Source organism: Callorhinchus milii, unplaced genomic scaffold, assembly GCF_018977255.1.
Source record: "Callorhinchus milii isolate IMCB2004 unplaced genomic scaffold, IMCB_Cmil_1.0 Scaffold6, whole genome shotgun sequence".
Taxonomy (NCBI): Eukaryota; Metazoa; Chordata; class Chondrichthyes; order Chimaeriformes; family Callorhinchidae; genus Callorhinchus; species Callorhinchus milii.
The window spans coordinates 22,418,417-22,432,614 of NW_024704747.1; the positions used below are offsets into that span (position 1 = coordinate 22,418,417).

Below are 14,198 nucleotides of genomic sequence, written 5' to 3' on the forward strand. Positions count from 1 at the left end.
ACAGTACGGGAGGTGATGGGGCAAGAGTGTCAAGTGTGGAGGAGAGGGTGTTGTGGAGGAGGGTGAGAGCAGAAGAGGGGTCGGTGAGGGTTGAAGGCCAGAGGGAGAGGAGTTCAGAGGACTCCAAGGCAGCGGTTAGGGATTGAGGGGGTAACTTCTTCCAGGGCGGTAGAAGATGGTGGTGGGTCTGGTGGAGGTGGGGAGGGGGGTGGAGGTGGTGAAGGAGATGAAGTGGTGGTCGGAGATGGCCTTGTCGGTGATGGTGACATCCGAGACACTGAGGCCCCGGGTGATCACCAAGTCGAGTGGGTGGCCGTGACTGTGAGTGGGGGAGTTGATGTGGAGGGAGAGGTTGAGCGAGGAGAGCAGGGAAGAGAAATCTGAGGAGATTGAGCAGGAGGGGGTGAAGTGCAGGTTAAAGTCGCCCAGGATGATGAGGCGATCAGAGCAGAGGCAGAGAGATGTGAGAAGTGTTGAGATATCAGAGATAAAGGTGGGAGAGGTTTTAGGGGCCGGTAGAGGAGGAGGATTTTAAGTGAGAGGAAGGAGGGGTGGGAGAGGGTGAGGTGCTCAAAAGGGGAAAGAGCCAGAGGAGTAGGGGGATAGGGCAAGTGGTGTCCTTGAGATAAGGGCAACACCACCGCCACGGCGGTTGGGGCGAGGGATGTGGTGGGAGGTGTAGCCGGGTGGTGTGACCTCCGTGAAGGGGAAGGTGTCGCCTGGGGTGAGCCAGGTTTCCGTTAAGGCCATGATATCAACGTTCTCATCAAGGATGAGATCGTTGATGACCAGGGCCTTGTTACAGAGGGAGCGGACATTTTGTAGTCCGATGTGGATGGAGCGGTTGACAGAAGGGTGTGTGGGAGGGAGGGGGGTCCCGGTTGTGAGGCAGGGGTGGGGGAATGGGGATGAGGGAGGAGAGGTTGACTCCCCGGGTCTGTGTCCGGGGTGGCTGGCGAGTGTGGTGGGGAATGGGGCAGTCGGTGTGGCTGCTGCTGGACAGCCAACGCCGAGTGCCACGGTGAGCCCGGCGGAGGATTCCCAGGCTGGAACAGAGGGAGGTTGTGGGAGGGTCAAGTGGGGATAGAAGGCGAGAGGGACGGAGAGAGAGGAGGAGAGAGCGGGAGAGATGCAGAGGGGGGAGGGTTTGGGGGTAGAGAGGAGGGAGGAGGGAGGGAGGGGGTCAGGGGCTCGGGTCATAGCGGCAGCCATATTGCGCACGCGGGGACCGGGAGCGAGCGGTCAGGTGGATGGACACATTATCCCATGTGCTGGGGCTGGGGCAGCCAACCTAACAGGACCATGGTGGGCTCTGAGCCCTGGGGGCGGGGGGCGCAGAGGATTTTTTGTTTTGTTTTGTTCTCTGTTATCTACAAATGGAATGTGCTTGTTTGCTCACGTAACCACCGACCTGTTACCATGAATAACACAGGAAGTTCTGAAAATTTTGCTTGTTCAAGGCAGCACCAACACTTTATTTTCTGGCTTTAAAAATAATCTGGTAATCTTTGCCCCCTTCCCCTCCTGAAGGCTTTGACACTGGGGATTCAAATCAATTAACAATGGCAACAACAAATTACACTTGTATCACATAAACTTGTATAAACAGGAATTAAGAGTCCTGTTGAGAAATATTGCAAATTAGACCCCTTTAAATCTCACCTCTTAATCTATCTTTGGTCTGTAATTATACATAATGTGTATTAGGGGGACGAGGAAAAAATCATGCAGAACTCAATGATTTCGGAAAGACAGAGAGAACTGGAACAGAGAATGACAGCCATGAAATCCAATGTACAGGTATGCTAACTCATTGTAAACCAAACATTGCAACCTAAGCATCAATTTAAATTTAACACAGCATGTTTGAAGACCTGTCACTTAGAGATATTATTCTGACATTTCTGTAAGCATCCTGCTTTATATATTTACCTTCATTACATTTACCTTCATTGCCTTCCTCTCTACTCTTCTCCCTATTATCTAATAGCTGCTAGTGGAATCAGCAATATATTATCTTGACAATAATAAAGAGATGAATAAAATAAATTATATTTAGTCTATCCTCAACCATTCAAAGTACAGTGTTTAAGATGGGAATGATAGTATAGTTATTGATATAAGTATTGTAGAGTATACATTAGCAAAAGCCTAAGAACCAGCCAATTCCAAGATAGAGGATTGATGCACAACATGAAAATATCTCAGAAACAAGAAAGGGTGAATTATAGAGCGCAACATGGCAATAATAAATCAAATCTAAGCAACGTGAAGTAAAGTTTAGTGCAAGTTAAATCTTTGTGTATATTTCCAATGAACTGAACATCACTGTGCGTCAAAACTCATTTTTGTTCACACTATCTTTTGAATCTACCACAAAATCTTATCAAATCTCCCTCTACTGCATCTCTTGCTTGGTGAAAAGGTGGTCGAACAGGATGTAAAGTTCCTCGAGGACCTGCAGGATGAATTTGATTTCAGATACAAGACACTACAGACACAAGGTAATGTCTACAATCTGCAGGCTAATTTTTTTTAAAAAAAGAAATTTTTGTGTTCAATTATTTTTGTAAATGTATCTCCCGATTTGCATATCGCCTCTGTTCCTGGTCTGGTCTGCTCTTGCTGGAGTCCAGTAAACCACCCAAATGTTGTGACCCTCCAGTAAACCACCCAAATGGCCTTTGTTCATGTGTGAGCTTTGGCAGTGAGAGTCAACAGTGAGAGCTTCTCCTAACCCAGCTGCCACACAGACACGTTACCAGTTGAGGGCCTAGATGCAGGAACCCTGACTGCTTTTAGCCTCCCTCATCCCGCAAAGGCCAGGATTAATTTATCCTCCCCATCCAACGCCAGTCAAAACCAACAAATCAAAGAAAATGGTATCAGTGTTTGAACCAGCAAACTAGAGTCTGTAAGATGTTGCTTTTTCCACTGCACCATCAGGGTAGCCATGCAGTTTGGGTTACCACTTGTGCAGCCTTGTGCTAGACATTTTGCTAAATTTGACAAAGAATTTGTTTTTCATTAGAATTTAACGCTATGCGTCGTTCTCTGATTGCAGAACACTGTGATAGGAACAGTATTCATGTGAAGGAGGAAGTTTTCCGGTTACAAGGAATGCTTAACCAACTGGATCATAAAAGAAAGGTAGAGTTTCAACTGAACTACGTAAATACAGGCACAATTTCGGTTATTTTCCCCGAATATCCATTTCCGTGTTTTTGAAATTTAGAGCTAAAAACATATTGGGGTAGAAATTCCATCTGGGTCTACATTGATTCTATTTTCTTCGTATCTTACAGTGTGCAGAATTTGTTAACTATGAAGCTAGTTTGTGGTTCATAAAACAGTAAATCTAGACCCAAGTGATATTTCTCCTCCATTGCAATTACATCTGACTTCACTCGTTGCTGGTATTTCAGTGATAAAATTACAAAAGACACTCAAACATATGAGCTGGAAAGCGGGATTCAGAATAGGGGTGACTTGAAAGAAAGCAGAGGTAGCAGTGACTTAGACAGTGGTCTGAATGGCTTTCCTTGTGCTGAAAAATGCTACTTTTCTACATGAACTAAATGTAGGCACCATTTATTGCTGCATTTTCTGTATTATGTATGAATAACTTTCTAAAGTTTGTGTGTGTGTGTGTATGGGTTGGGAGAATGGGTTAATGGAGTAGTGAGAGCAGCTCTGAAAATTTTGAATCACGTAATAATAATAATAATAATAATCCTTGCATTTGATATAGCGCCTTATCACATCTTCAAGACATCTCAAAGCGCTTCACAGATTAGACTGTAAAGCAAATTAACTGTATATTTTGTGGGCGAAATGACCATATTGACTTTGTCATGTAAGTTTGGTAATCGCATTTTTTTTAATCACATTTGCGAGTGGGATGTTGCTCATCGTGCCTCTGTCTGCTTTAGGAGATTCTCCAAAAAATCACAGAACTGTTGAACCAAATGGATTTTCTCATGAACAGACAACTGATAGAAGAGCTGATAGAATGGAAGCGGCGACAGCAGATCGCCTCCATCGGAGGGCCTCTGAACACATGCCTCGATCAGCTGCAGAACTGGTAGAGTAAAGAGCACCAACATTCTTTGCCATTTGCAGTGATGCAGATATGATGCCTTTGGACTTGATGGCTGATGTGAATTGTGAATCCTTTGAACCAGGTTCACGATGCTAGCAGAGAGCCTGTTTCAGGTCAGGAGACAAGTGAAAAAACTGGAAGAGCTGCTGCAGAAGGTGACTTATGAAGGTGATCCTGTTCCACTGCAGAGACCCCACTTGGAGGAAAAAGTAAACATTTTGATCTACAGCCTCATCAAAAGGTGCGTGATCTTCATATCGAGCCNTTTTTTTATGCTGCGACTTTCCTCCCCTCTGCCTGCCCTGTTAGGACCAAGGACACACTGTATTTTGTTGTCACAAAGAAGGATATCAGCGCTCAGTAAAATGAGATTGTATCCACTTCGATCAAAATCCTTTTTAGTTTAGTTATTTTAAATCTTAATATTAAATTTTATCTTCGATGAATAATTTTCGTTATTATAAGATTATAGCTTTTATAATTTAAAAAATATAATTTTACAATTATACAATTTCAATTCTTTTAATTTTGATCTTAAAATCTTAAAGTGATATAGAGTAAAATAAGTGTTAAACGTATGGATTATCAAGCAAATTGGCAATAAAGGGAATGAATTATAATTGTGAGAAGTTATAACGTCTATTTTCCTTCCCGTGCAGTTCCTTTGTGGTGGAGAGGCAGCCTTGCATGCCCACCCATCCCCAGAGACCCATGGTCCTCAAGACTGGAGTCCAGTTCACTGTCAAAATAAGGTGCGTGTGACCATGCTTAGTTGTAAACGGAGACCTATAGCTCAGTGATTAGAGCACCTGCCTTGCAAGCGAGAGACCTGGGTTTGATTCCCAGCAGGACGAAACGTTGGGCAAGTTTCCTTATTCCACACATCTCTGTTTACCTGGCAGTAAGTAGGAACCCGGTTATTAGTCGATTGGTGGATCCCTTTTCTGGGGGTAATAATTCCTTCAAAAAAATAATAAATTGGTCACTCAATTTACGACTGTTTGTAGGACACTGCTGTGCGCAATTGGCTACCGCCTTTCACCCACAAAATATACAGTCAATTCACTATACAGTATATTCTGTGAAGTGCTTTGAGATGTCACGAAGATGTGATAAGGTGCTGTATTAAATGCAAGGATTATTATTATTGCAATGACATGTTTCTCTTGATGATGATGATGAGTAAAAATATTAATCTTCTTGCAATATACACAAAAGAACACAATTATTCACAAGTATTTGCCTACAAAATAGGCAATCACTACACTTTACAGTGAATCATATGAAGCATTTTGAGGCATCGTGGGATCCTTAGGATGTCCCCCAAGGTGAAAGGCGCTACATAAATACAATTTGTTGTTGTTATTGTTGTCTTTCCAACATAAAACATATCAAATGCAAGGATTGTGATTATTATCTGAAAGACACGGAGGAGTGCTATATTTCATCCAGAATCAGTGAACCATGGTCTGTCAGCATTTCTCTTTGATTGACTGGTTTCTTGTTCCTTGAACGTACCTCCTAACCTCATCAAGATAATTTATCCACTTTAAGAAATCCATGCAAAAAATTCCTAATCTTGAATGGAGGCAGAATCGATTTTGTTCCCAGTAATGAACTTTCTGAATGTTTGATGTACTCTTCAGCCCTTTTCTCCACCGTCAATCTGGATCCTCGGGCGTGCTTTAGTGAGTGACATAATGTATTTTGCGGTGAATTTACATTGTGTGTGGCTTGCAAACCCAAAGGACAGATCATAGTAGGTTCAGTGAAGAATGTTTTGGGGATATCTTGTACACAACACTTCTGTTGGCCAATAATAATCTGAAGATAAAGATCTCTTTTCTTTGTAGGTTTTTGGTAAAATTGCCCGAACTGAACTATCAGCTAAAAGTGAAAGCTACAATTGACAAGTAAGTCGTTATAACGTTTTATTTTCAGTCCAATAGCCTTTACACCATTTACTAGGTTATGGAGGATCTTTTAATGCCACTTCCCTGCTCTTCTCCTTTTCCCTTATTATCGCTATTTCATAAATAACTATTGGTCTCCCTTGTCCTGTTGGGGTTCCCATCTTTTGGATGAGAAGTTAAACTGAGGTCCCCTCTGCCCATTCAGAAGGACATTAAAGATCCCATGGCACTAATCGAAAAGAGAAGGGACTTTGTGCTGGTCAATGGTCCACCAAATAAATGTGATCATTCACTTTATGGCTGTTTGTGGGATATCCCTGTGTGCAAATTGGTTACTGTGTTTGCCCGCAATATACAGGATCACTACACTTTACAGTACAGCCTATGAAGTGCTTTGAGATGTGCTCCCTATGTCAAAGGTGCTATACGAAATGTCAGATTGATCTATTATTTATTTATTAAAAGTGCCAATGGATTCTGCACCTTTGCCCTGAGGGGAGCAGGGCTCTCACAACCCTCTGTGTAGGGTGCAGTGATAAAAAGAAATGACTTTGGAGCTAAGCTCAGAAAGCTGTGCATAATTACAGACCGCAGGCAACCCTTCTCTTATTTGTGTGCTTTGATTTTTTTTCCCCCAGGGAAAGTCTAACTGCAAGAGGGTAAGCGAGAAGCTCTCAAGAATATTTTTTCTAAGATTGCTTAGTTTTTGTTCTGCAAAATTGTCGATTCTTGTAACTGTTTGTGTTCTTCCTTCAAAGCTATCGTAAGTTCAATATCCTAGGCACTAATTGCAAAGTAATGAACATGGAGGAGTCAGTGAATGGAAGCCTTTCTGTGGAATTCAGGCATTTGGTAAAAACAGCTCTTTATCCCTAGCATCTAGTATCCATTGCTGCGAAGCTCAGGGTCGAAAATAATGTAACGTTTTTGCATTCTTTGACAGCAACTCAAAGAACAGAAATCCTCTACAGGAACCAAAGGAAATGAGGTGATTAAATATAATTTTTCATCGGTAATTTTAAAAAATAAATAATCAATTATTGTGATATTTGTTTTTTGAGATTTGCCTTAAACATGCCAGAGCATTAGGGTGATATTATCATTGTGCTTTAGTATCTCACAGTCATTGTTATTGTTGACATAACGTTGAGTTAACCCCTAAGCAGCATGCAACACAACTTCAATAATCAGTTGAGGATTCCCTATGGTGTAAATAGTAAAAAAACACTCCTCTACAGTCGGCTCGGACCTTCTATAGATCCCTCCACCATCGGCAGCCACGCTTTCAGCCATTAAGTTCTGACCCTCTGGAACTCACTGCTTCACTCCTAATAAACCCCTCTTTGCCCGTGTTCGCACCTGAAGACTTTCCTCTTCAACCGTGCCTAGGGTTCACCTTCCCCTTCCTCTCTGACTCAGCAATAAACTATGCCATGGTGAAGCACTCTGAGATGCTACCCCACATGAAGGGCGCTAAATAAATGCGGGTAGTTGTCGTTGTCATTGTTTCATAGTCATATTCTGCATATTCATGACAACCTGGCACTTTCCAAATTATTTTAAATATCAGGCAATATTAAAATACTTTCCAACCGCCGCTTCTCATCACTTCCAACGGCATAAGCTAATCATCAGTGATTTTTGGCTGTTTACCTTTCTAAATGCTGCCAGTGTTTTCTCTTGTTTCATTCTCCAGGGTCCTCTGATTGTGACAGAAGAGCTCCATTCAATCAATTTTGAGACACAGTTTTGTCACCAGGATTTAACAATAGATTTAGAGGTGAGTTTATTTGCTCTCTTGGGCGTACAATGCGTTACACTCTACCTTATTATAATAATCCTATAATAACAATCCTTGAATTTGATATAGCGCCTTATCACGTCTTCGAGACGTCTCAAAGCGCTTCACAGAATATACTGTAAAGTGAATTGACAGTATAATTTGTGGGCGAATCGAGGCAGCTATATGAGTTTCTTAATTGTACATTCACTTACAAAATACACAATCACTGCACTTTACAGTTTTCTTTGATCATAGTCCTTGGAACCTCGGAATTAATTTTCTTTGCTTGTGATTCTTTCCTAAAATATGCAGACCAGTTCTTTGCCTGTCGTAGTCATCTCCAACGTGTGTCAGCTACCCAGCGGCTGGGCCTCTGTTATATGGTACAACATGCTGATGAACGACCTCAAGGTACATTTCTAACCAAACAACTGACTTTAAAATAAGTTGCGCGCTAGCTAACGCTATATTATTAGTTCCATAAAGGATACGTGAAGCTCGATGACAGATAGACCTGACAGTTCAAGGCCTGTGGTTGAGTTAATTATTTATTAAACCTGTATACATTTTCAGTCCCCTTTCAGATGAGTCATTCTGGCTTTGTTTGGATCAGTGCTTACAGCCAAGGTTTGGTACTGAGTGCTGATATCTGATTTGTGACATCAATGTCTCCGTGCTTGGTAATGTTTTTGCATTTCATGCAGCTCCTTTGACTAGGATAGCCCAATGCTGTCCTCACCCAATGTGCTTCACAGTCGATGGTCATTTGGCAGTCATGGGGAAAAGACAACCATGGCTCATTTTTCTTCTTTTTTTAAATGCTTTTTCTGTTATCTTTCCCCCCCCAGCTCCCACCCTCAGCTCCAGTGCCCAGCCAGAATTGCAATGCAATTCAGTATGTTCTCCCACAACATTATAGGCGGTGTGTAAGTTGTGTTGTACCGTCTTTAGCTCAGAATCACTGATATCATTGTTGTGCCTACATCACTACCCCAGAGGTTAACTAAACCCATTACACTGCAAGGATCAGAACTGAAACTTTCCTGATAGATATACAACTTACAATTACACTTGTACTTGTATAGTGCCTTTGATGTAGGGGAACATAAAGTGCTTTACAGAGATGGAGTAGTAACCTAAAGTGGGTGGGAGATACGGGTGTAGGCAGGAAGCGGTTGAAGGCAAAGGCAAAGATCATTCAAAACAGCACCACGTGAGCTGTCAGGGAGCCAAAGTCAAAGTACCTTATATACACCATCATCTATAATAAATAAACTCCATTTTGTTGGTGAATAACAACTTGCTTTTATTTGTTTGTCATTCAAAATAAATTCTGTGTGTTCCTGATATTATCTGGTGCCTGAGGCCATCATGACGGGAGGGAGTCCAAGAACATTGCAATAAATGAATGTTCCAATTAGACAAATGTCTCTTTAGTCAACACTGGCTGACAAGGTAGTAAAATTATAATAACATTCAGATCATTTGATAAAAGCAGCTCTTCGTTTGATGGTTTGCTGTGCGCGAATTGGCTGTCGTGTCCCCCCACAAAAAGTACAAAGTTACTCCATTTTGTAGTCAATCCTGTGAAGCACTTTGAAATGCCCTCCCAATGTGAAGATTATTTTTATTACTTATTTGAAATGTCTTGTGGAGCGCGTGGATGCTGACAGGAGGCTTCAATTAGAGAGATTTGATGAACGAGCTGTCAGACACGGTTGCTAAAGTTAACTTGTACCTTACTTATTACAGAATTTGGCTTTCTTCACCAACCCGCCTGCTGCCATTTGGAGTCAGCTTTCAGAGGTGCTGAGCTGGCAGTTCTCATCTTATGTGGGTCGAGGTCTCAATTCTGACCAACTAAACATGTTGGCAGAGAAACTACTTGGTACGTAAAGCAACCAGTCACCAGGTGAAAAGCTAACCTGTCGTTAAGCAAGTTGTGTATTGCATTGGTAGGAACATTCAACATGCTGAACTCATTCAAGAATCAATTTGATGCTGCAATGCAAAGACAGTAGGGTGGACTTTGTGGAAGGTTAAGATTAACTGGGCCAAAGAATCTTTTGTGATTTGCGTTTCAAAGGACATTGAATGATGCCACCTGGTGGATTGCATTTAGATTGTAGATCAAAACAATGGAGTTGGAGTTTCAACGAAGGGGAGAGTCAGGGAGAGGGAAGGTTTATCAGAAACTGAATATAGTGGAAGAATAATCATCCTCTGTAAAATAACAGGATTGTTACAATAATTATTTTAAATGTAAGCTATCCTAAGAGTAAAGAATGCGGAAGAGAAGCATTCAATTTTTTTAGAAATTGCACCAAAAATAATCCCATCCAAAAAATAATAATAATTTGGTCACTCAATCCACGACTGTTTTGTGGGGCACCGCCATGCTCAATTGGCTGCCGCGTTTCGCCCACAAAATAAATAATCAATTCACTTTACAATATATTCTGTGAAGCGCTTTGAGACGTATTGAAGATCAGGCACTATATCAAATGCAAGGATTATTATCATTATAAAACGAGGTCTGCTGGGTCATTGAGCTATATTTATATATTTGAAATATATAAAATGTATATATTTAAACGTTAGAGCCGTGCTACAATGCTTTTTAATATTGAGCAGCTCTGTTAAGAGAGCAGTTGGCCGACTCCTGTGCTAAAATATCTGACTTCCAGGCCATTGAGTCACCACCGACCCCATTTCCTGTGTTGATGAGGCGGGGCAGAGCCCTGATGACCCGAAGTCAGACATTTTGTCTGTGATTCACACTAACCAAGAAAGGTTGAGCTGCGGGTTCTTCAATTGCCCTCAATGTCACTTCCTGTGTGGCGCATACACCATGCATAGGAAGTGAGATCTGAGGAGGTCTCATGACCCAGCAGTTGGCCATTTTATGTAGCACAGGAGCCAGATGCATGGTGGAAGTGAGCGAGACCTGAACAGTGAAACCAGTTTTTTGGGATTCAATACAAAACGGATAGGGATTTTATGAATCCCATTCCAGCCTTGTTAATGGGGCTCCATTGTAGTCTTTGACTTTGTATGAGGTGCGGATGATTTACTTCCGGTAGTGGAGGTTTTTGGCAAATGGTCATTCAGTTCTTTTTACAAAGTTAAATTTCAAAACCTCAAAAGAGTATTTGGCAGAAATTTTAAAGCAAGATAATAAATGTTTTTTTTTTGCTCTTATTGATTATGTTACTGGAAAAGGTGAAAAGCTCCCTGAGGAAAATTTCCGTGGTTTGATAATCTGTTTCTCATGGTATTCAACATGAGGAATGCCTTATCGAGCTCCACAAATTTCACATGGTAATTGGTGTAGCTCACCATCGCCACTGTCCACATTTTAAACCTCCTTGAAGCCGTGTCATTTTTACCACCACCCACGTAGTTAACAGAAACAAAGGAACTCTTTCTGCAGGACTTTGCTGTGTGCACAATGAATAACAACTTGCTTTCATTTGTTTGGATTTGCCTACTGTACACCAATCTTTACAATATATCCTATGAAGCACATTGAGACGTCTTCACGATGTGAAAGGAGCGATATTAAATGGAAGGATTTTTATGATTTTCATTATATTTAATTTCCCGACCTATAGCCTTGTCACAGTGGTAAAGCCCGAGTAAATTCTTGATTTAATTTTTTTATTTCGGGGCTTAAAAGTATCCCAATCATGAAACTGACCCAGTAAGGTTGCGAGCTGTGCTGACTCTCCTGTGAGTTTATGCCAGGGCAACGGTTGATAAACTATTCATCGCAACAGTTATCAGAAGGTGAGGTTAGCAAGTGTCACAATTTTATTTATTATATCACAATTTATTATTTTAAATACAGAATTCAAAAGCAGTAGTACTCTGTGGGTTGTTGGGGTTTGAAGCCTTCATACTAAAGAGGAAACGGAGAAAATAACAAAAGAACATGAGTTAATATCTCCTTTTAGTTTACTGGCTCTGAATAAATAATAATAATAATAATCCTTGCATTTGATATAGTACTTTTCACGTCGGGAGGACGACCCAAAGCGCTTCACAGAAGACACTGTAAAGTGAATTGACTGCATATTTGTGGGCGAACGCGGCAGCCAATTGCGCACAGCAATGTCCCACAAACAGTCGTAGATTGAAAATGACCAATTTATTATTGTTTATGGTTTTGGAGGGATTATTATTAGGCTCTGTGTGGAGTAAGGAAACTTGCCCAAGGTTTCGCCCTCTGCCTGGAATTGAACTCAGGTCTCTCGCTTGCAAAGCGAGTGCTCTAACCACTGAGCTACAGGACTCCACGACAAATGCTGTCATCTGCATATAAAAAAAGCAAATTTGAGAGATTTAAACCAAATAGAATAATGTTCTTTGAAGCTTACACGATAGTTTCCAATGAATAATAGATCTTTTGAACAGACTAAAGTGTGGTGCAAGTGTTTTCTTTGCTCCCAAATCAGGACAATCACTGATCTGCAGATTGAATGTCTCACAAAATCTCTCCCTACTCTCCCCCAATAACTCTGTGCTGTGTTGTCTTTATTGTGGGGTAGCGCTCCAGGACATTACCCCGCATGAAAAGCGCTATATAAATGCAAGTTGTTGTTGCTATTGTCTCTCATGGTCTGCAGAAAGTGTCTTCTGGTGGAGCATGGTCCCAGGGTCACCTGCCATCCTCTGCCATCTTGCCCAAGTGGTCATTTTTCATATATGGGTGTTGTCACAGACTGCTTAACTGAGAGAGAAGAGGGTGTTTTCTCTCCAAACACAATAAACACAATAAACACAATATACACGTCCGCCAGCAGAGGTCGTTTAATAATGACTAAGAACAGAAATTGTGGCTGACTATTTTCTCTAGCCAGTCCTGTTTCCCCTATGGAGTCCTGTAGCTCAGTGGTTAGTGCACTCGCCTAAGCAAGCGAGAGTCCTGGGTTTGATACCCGGCAGGGCGAAACCTTGAGCAAGTTTCCTTACTCCACACGCCTCTGTTTACCTCGCAGTAAGTAGGAACTCGGGTGTTAGTCGATTGCCGGATTGATTTTCCGGGGATAATAATCCTTGAAAAAAACAATAATAATTTGGTCATTTCAATCCACGACTATTTGTGGGACAATTGGCTGCCGCGTTTCGCCCACAAATATACAGTCAATTCACTTTACAGTATATTCTGTGAAGCGCTTTGAGACGTCCAGAAGACGTGAAAAGCGCTATATCAAATGAAAGGATTATTATTATCATCATCATCTAGCGCAGAGGAAATGAAACCAAATGCTATACTCCCATCGTATCTTTGTTGACTCGGAATTGAAGTTGGGATCTTTATGACTTAGTAACGCATTGTACTTGGTCCCGCTGAGCTATCAGTTGGCCTGCACATTAGGGAATATGGGTGCAGCGAACAGTAATTGCAACAAAACACATTGGCATTGTGATTGTTAGTCAAAGGCAAGGAAGCATTTATATGTGGTGACAAATATGAATTAGTGAACAGGATTAACAGAATTGATAAACTAAATGTAACCTTCTAACCCCTTATTGGCCAGTCCGTTCCCTCTGCTCGGCGGACTCTGGTTTGCTCTACCTACTCCAGCCTGCCAACCCCACCATCGTCGGTTGGGCCTTTAGCCTTTCTGCCCCACCCTTTGGAACTCCAAACTACAGTCCCTTTGCCTCGCCCACCCCTTTGCCTCCTTTAAGGCCCGTCTCAAGACCTTCCTATTCGAACACCCTTCGGTTACCCTCCTTCGAGCACCACACCTCAGGAAAGATATATTGGCCCTGGAGGGGGTGCAGCGCAGTTTACTAGAATGTTACCAGCCCTTAAAGGGTTAAGTTATAAGGAAAGGCTAAATTAGATTGTATTCCCTTGAGTTTAGAAGGTTGAGGGGTGATTTGATTGAGGTGTTTAAGATGATAAAGGGATTCAATAGGGTAGATACAGAGAAGCTATTTCCTCCAGTGGAGGAATCCAAAACAAGGGGGCATTATCTTAATATTAGAACCAGGTCATTTAAGAGTGAAATCAGGAAATATTTTTTCATTCAAAGGGTGGTAGACATCTGGAACTCTCTCCCCCAATAGGCTGTGGATGCTGGATCCATCCACACCCTCAAAAATGAGGTTGATAGATTTTTGGTAGGTCAGGGTATTAAGGATATGGGGAAAAAGCAGGAAATTGGAATTGACAGGATTAGATGAACCTTGGCAACTTGTTTGACTCTCAACTATCCTTTCTACTGCACATCCATGCAATGTCCCGCTCTGCCTTCCTCCACCACCGCAACATCACCCAGCTCCGCCACTGACTCACACCGCAGGCCGCTAAGACCCTCATACACAGTTCATAACATCCAGGCTGGATTACGCAAACTCCCTGCTTGTTGGCCTCCCCAACTGCACC

The 14,198-nt window shown here is 42.0% G+C and overlaps 1 protein-coding gene across 2 annotated transcripts in view; it reads left to right on the plus strand.

Moving 5' to 3' along the window:
* LOC103176542 (signal transducer and activator of transcription 4) overlaps positions 1 to 14,198 on the plus strand; it is a 33,408-nt gene that overhangs the window by 11,288 nt on the left and 7,922 nt on the right. For both annotated transcript variants that reach the window (XM_007890162.2, XM_007890163.2), the window contains exons 5-17: positions 1,708 to 1,800; positions 2,426 to 2,504; positions 3,065 to 3,150; positions 3,933 to 4,084; positions 4,185 to 4,343; positions 4,762 to 4,854; positions 5,956 to 6,015; positions 6,654 to 6,674; positions 6,774 to 6,867; positions 6,959 to 7,003; positions 7,712 to 7,795; positions 8,111 to 8,209; positions 9,551 to 9,686. In XM_007890162.2, coding sequence (XP_007888353.1) covers positions 1,708 to 1,800; positions 2,426 to 2,504; positions 3,065 to 3,150; positions 3,933 to 4,084; positions 4,185 to 4,343; positions 4,762 to 4,854; positions 5,956 to 6,015; positions 6,654 to 6,674; positions 6,774 to 6,867; positions 6,959 to 7,003; positions 7,712 to 7,795; positions 8,111 to 8,209; positions 9,551 to 9,686 — 1,201 coding nt within the window. The remainder of the gene's footprint in view (positions 1 to 1,707; positions 1,801 to 2,425; positions 2,505 to 3,064; positions 3,151 to 3,932; positions 4,085 to 4,184; positions 4,344 to 4,761; positions 4,855 to 5,955; positions 6,016 to 6,653; positions 6,675 to 6,773; positions 6,868 to 6,958; positions 7,004 to 7,711; positions 7,796 to 8,110; positions 8,210 to 9,550; positions 9,687 to 14,198) is intronic.